We start from the raw sequence: 5,468 nt of genomic DNA on the forward strand, positions 1-5,468 counted from the left end.
AGCTTAAAATAATCCTTACCCCAGGATATTTTTCCACTGATTTTTAGAGAGAGTAGAAGGGAGGGAGAGAAAAATAGAGAGAGAAGCATCAGTGTGAGAGAGACATATTGATTGGTTGTCTGCCTCCCACATGTGCCCTAACCAGGGATGGGGATCAAACCTGCGACCCAGTATATGCACTTGACTGAGAATCAAATCTGTAACCCTTTGGTGTGAGGGTGGACACTCTAACCACTGAGTCACACCATCCATGGCTAAAATTACAGATTTTTATTTTTATTTTAAATATATTTTATTGATTTCTACAGAGATGAGAGGGAGCAGGATAGAAGTTAGAAACATTGATGAGAGAGAAATATCCATCAGCTGCCTCCTGCACACTCCCTATTGGGGTTGTGCCTGCAACCAAGGTACATGCCCTTGACCTGAATCAAACCTGGGACCCTTCATTCCGAAGGGCAACGCTCTATCCACTGAGCCAAACCGAGTAGGGCTATTTATTCTTTTCAAATTGATTCTAGGGAGAGAAAAAGAGAGAGACAGAACCATTGAATCTATGGAGCCTGAACCCGAAACCTGGGATGTGCCCAAATCGGGAACCAAACCCCCGACTCTCTGTGACCCCTCGGCACCCAGGCCCGGGCCGGGTCTGCATGTCTGGGTCCCTCAAGCGCTTCAGACACGTGGGAAGCAGCTCATTGGCCAACATGCCTCATGCGGCCCCAGGCGTTTCTCTCCCGGAAACCATGTCTCAGCGGATTATGAAAAATGGATCAACCCTGATCTCTAACCAATCACAGAGCAAGGCGGGAACAAGAAGTGATCCCCGGAGTGGGTATATAAACACACACTGTCAGCGCCTGGCACGGAGTTCATCAGTCTGGGCTGCAGGACCTACCGGTGCGGAGGCTGCGGAGGCTGCAGAGGCGAACTGTGAACCTGTTACTGAGTCCGAGCCCTACTGTCACTCTCCATCAGGAGCTAACTTCAGGCTGGGTTTACCCCAATCCCATTGGAGACGTTCCCAGGGAATATGGCTACAGACCAGGTATTTTCCGATGTTCATGGGCACCCCCAGGGCAACCTGGGCTGGGCGCTGCCACCTGCCAGACGACCTCAGGGACACCTCACTGAAGGTCAGCACTGGGACTCTGAGAGGTGGCACGTGCTATTTAGAGCCTTCCAACACTCAGAGGACGCGGACCCCCTCCATAGCGTGCACACAATGTCTGTGCTCCTCCATCGCTGGCTCAGGCCAGATGTGCTCACCAAGAAGCAGATCTTGGATAAGCTTCTGCTGGAGAAGTTCATGATCTGCATGCCCTTGGAGCTGCAGGTCTTGGTGAAGGAGAGGCGTGTGCAGAGCTTCGAGGAACTGAAGGTCTTGCTGAGAAATAAGGAGAAACCCAGGAAATGGAAGGTCGTCAGCTTCCAAGGGCAGAAATACCTTCAGGAGAATTCCCTTGTCCAGATGGCCGACGAGGAAGTTGGTGACACAGACCACATGTTGGACTTACCCGTGAAGTCCCGATCCCCCATAAGTCAGACGGGGTTACATCCTGAGAACAGCCAGGAGGTCAATGGAGAGCTGGGAAACCAGCCAGGAACCAGTGACGTGCTGTGGGGACAGAACTGTGGACCTGATACCGAGTCAGTCCCTTCTGTTGCTCTCCATCAGAAGCTCATGTTTCCAGTGAATATGGCTGCAGACCAGGCATTTTCCGATGGTCGTGGGCTCCCCCAGGGCAATCTGGGCTGGGAGCTGCTACCGGCCGGAACGCCCCAGGGAATCCTCACTGAAGAACAGCACCAGGACTCTGAGAAGGGGCACGGGCTCTTCAGAGCCTTCCAACACTCAGAGGACGCGGACCCCCTTCATAGCGTGCACACAATGTCTAGGCTCCTCCATCGCTGGCTAAGGCCCGATGTGCTCAACAAGAAGCAGATCTTGGATAAGCTTCTGCTGGAGACGTTTATGACCATCATGCCCTTGGAGCTGCAGGTCTTGGTGAAGGAGAGGCAAGTGCAGAGCTGCGAGGAACTGAAGGTCTTGCTGAGAAATAAGGAGAAACCTAGGAAATGGAAGGACATCACCTTGCAAGAGCAGAAGTATCTTCTGGAGAATTCCGATGTCCAGATGGCCAATGAGGAAGTCGGTGACACAGACTACATGTTGGACTTGTCCATGAAGTTCCAATCCCCCATAAATCAGGCGGGGGTACATCCTGAGAACAGCCAGGAGATCAATGAAGAGCCGGGAAACCAGCCAGGAACCAGTGATGTGCTGTGGGGACAGGGGCAGAAAGTCTTCTTGCCGGAGGCAATTTCCACGAAAAATGATCTTGAGGGTGTGAGGCCCATGGAGAAGTTGGTGAAGTTGGAGAAGGATGTGATGGAAGACAGGGAAGAGGCAGTAGTACTCACATCTCCAGAGCCTCCACTTCCCAGCAGTCCTGGAGATTCAGTGCAGACAGAGGGAGAGCAGAACCCGCCGGAAGGAATTGGTCTGGAGCGTGTGGATGCCGGTGACGTACCTCCCACCCAAGTTCCAGAGATACAGGCTTTGAGTCAGTGTCCAAAGAGAAGAGGTTCTGGGAAACTAGGAGGTGCCCCCAAGAGAAAAAGGGGCAACACTCCCACCCCCCAAGAGGAGCCTCAAGAAGGAGCCATGTCGTTGGACAGAGAAGTCACCAGACGGCACCGGTGCCATTCAGTGGGTGCATCAAGCACCATAGAGCCAACTGGTCACCCTGTTTGCAAAGTATCCAGGAGAAAGATACCGTACAAGTGTCAAGACTGTAGCAAAATGTTCAGCTACAAATCACAGTTAGACCTTCACCTGAGGACACACACAGGAGAGAGACCCTTCCAGTGCCTTGACTGTCCCAAGAGGTTCATTCAAGCCTCAGACCTCCACGTCCACTTCCTCCAAGCCTCAGCCCTCCACGTCCACCAGCGGATCCACACGGGTCAGAAGCCGTTCTGCTGTAAAGTCTGCGAGAAGAGATTCACCCACAAGTCCACACTGCGTAACCACCAGCGGGTCCATACCCAGGAGAAGCCTTACCAGTGCGCCGTCTGCCAGAAAAGGTTTGGCCACCATGGGAACCTCAACGTCCACATGCGCACCCACTCGGGCCTGAGACCCTACCCGTGTCCCCATTGCCACCTGGCCTTCCGCCAACTGGGGACCTTAAAACGCCACCAAAGGACACATGTCAACAAGGTGCCCTAGGGGCCCCAGGTCCATTCTGACCAAGAAGGACATTAACGGGTCTCTCTCCTGCGTGTGTCCTCTGGTGAAGGTCTGAGATTTATAATAGAACCTTTTGCTGCAAAAATGGTCTATGAGCACTTAGACAGAGGGGGTTCTATGAATTAGAATTGGGGTCCTTGAGTAATTACTTATGTTCCTTATTGGCCCAATATTCTGTTAGTCTTGCTATTTGTTTCAATAAATATTTCACGATTCACTCCTTAAAAAAAATACATCCTGCATACCAGATATTTACATTATGATTCATAACAGTAGCAAAATTACAGTTATGAAGTAGCAACGAAAATAATTGTATGGTTGGGGGTCACCACAACATGAGGAACTGTATTAAAGGGTCGTGGCATTAGGAAGGTTGAGAACCACTGATTGAGGGCGATGTTAACAATCCCAAGGAAGCTGGTCCCATGAAGATCTCCAGGTCCCCGAGGCCCAGAGGCTGAACAAATCCCAGCCCAGAGGACGTCACCGTTTCTCATTCCAATCGAATCTTTCTTGCTATCGCGTGGTTTGCACTCCAAATGCATTCCAAAAGCAACAAATAAGTAAATAACAAAAAAGATGGGCAGCTCTGCAGCCCTCTGTGGAAATGTTTGCAAAAATGTGATGACCATTTTTGTTCAAAGATGTAGAGATTGGTGAAACATGTTTGTCTAACGTCTTCTGCCAATTTCTGGTTGAGTCTTTCGGCATGTCCAAGTGCCAGATAGCATAAAGGAGGACACACAAAACACATGGCTCCCCAATGACACTGGAACATACTTTTAAAAAGTACAACTGCATGCCCTCGCTGGTTTGGCTCAGTGGATAGAACGTTGGCCTGCGGACTGAAGGGTCCCGGGTTCAATTCCTGTCAAGGGCACATGCTCAGGTTGCAGGCTCGACCCCCAGTGGGGGGCGTGCAGGAGGCAACTGATCAATGAGTCTCTCTATCATCACTGACGTTTCTATCTTTCTCTCCCTCTCCCTTCCTCTCTGAAATCAATAAAAAAATTTTTTTTTAAAAAAGTACAACTGCAAGCACCCCAACGCCATCGTTTGTTTCATGAGGTCCAACAGCATTGGCTGTGAGCTTCAGGATGGGAAAACCGTGGGCTGCGGTCCTGGCTGGGGCAGGTCACCTCCCTTCTCCAGATTTTCTCATCCATAAAGTGTCAGACTTAGATCTGATCATTGGATTTCACATTGGGTTCCCCGAAGCTCTTGGGGGTGCCCTGGGAGGGCTCCCACCCCTACATCAATCAGAGGTACTCCCCTTTTGTTGGTCTCACATTTTAGATTTCCGATTCTGATTTTTTTGGGTTTTCCTGATTAGAAAAAAAAATAAAAAGACTTGAAAGCTACTTTCTTAGATCATCTCTAAGCTCCTGTCTAGCTTCTGATTGTGCTGATCTGTGTTCAAGAGCAGAAGGAAAGGGGGCATAGAAATGGCATAGAAAACATAGAGGTCAGACTCAAAGAACATCCCTAAAGCAAAGAACGTCCCCTTGCTGTCCCGAAGAGGAGAGTGGAGAGGTGCTGTTTGTGGGGATCCTTGAGAAGAGCTGCAGGAATCTCGGATGCAGGGAGCTGCTGCCCTATCCAGGCCGGGGCAGGCAGGATGGAGGGAGGGCTCCAACTCTGTGAAATTCCTGTGTGGGCCGAGCAATTCCTAGATGGGGAAAGGCCCTGCCGACCACAAGCCAAAGTTTGTTCTCTGTGTTTCTTTCCTTCTACCTGCGCTTACTCCTCCCAGCTTTCCAACCCGAGTTACACATTCAACAGATACCCATGAGAGCCGACCGTGTGCACAACACCGTGTGTGTGTGTGCAGGCATTCTGGAGAGCGAGACAGGACCTGACTCGAAACCCCGGTCATCCAGGGACACCGGTACTGGGGCTCCCAAGGAGAACTGCAATTGTGGGGGACAGGGACCCAGGGCTACTCGGGTGGGCTTCCTTGTGAGAAAACCTAAGAGGTGAGAATTAATCGGGTGGAGCGGGAAAGATCCCAGGTGAGGACCCCCTCCCAGGGAGGCCTGAGGCCCGCACCAGCCATTTGCCCGAAGCCTGCTCTATGGCGTGTTGGTTACCCCAAATATTGTGCCTCTTTGGCTGGGGATGGAGTTGATGGCACTGAATCCCACCCATCCTCAGCCCCTGATCTTCCAAAGCCCCGGGAGGAAAAAGCTGGCACAAGGCACCAGGTGAGCCT

General features: G+C 51.2%; 1 protein-coding gene across 1 annotated transcript; it reads left to right on the plus strand.

Annotated features, from left to right (window-relative positions):
* The first annotated feature begins 1,225 nt into the window (after positions 1 to 1,225).
* Positions 1,226 to 3,235, plus strand: LOC102760964 (zinc finger and SCAN domain-containing protein 5B). Its single transcript, XM_006772898.1, has one exon. It carries the CDS (start codon positions 1,226 to 1,228, stop codon positions 3,233 to 3,235), a length of 2,010 nt encoding a protein of 669 aa, XP_006772961.1.
* The last annotated feature ends 2,233 nt before the right edge of the window (positions 3,236 to 5,468 follow it).

The sequence above is a fragment of the Myotis davidii genome, unplaced genomic scaffold, assembly GCF_000327345.1.
Source record: "Myotis davidii unplaced genomic scaffold, ASM32734v1 scaffold745, whole genome shotgun sequence".
Classification (NCBI taxonomy): Eukaryota; Metazoa; Chordata; class Mammalia; order Chiroptera; family Vespertilionidae; genus Myotis; species Myotis davidii.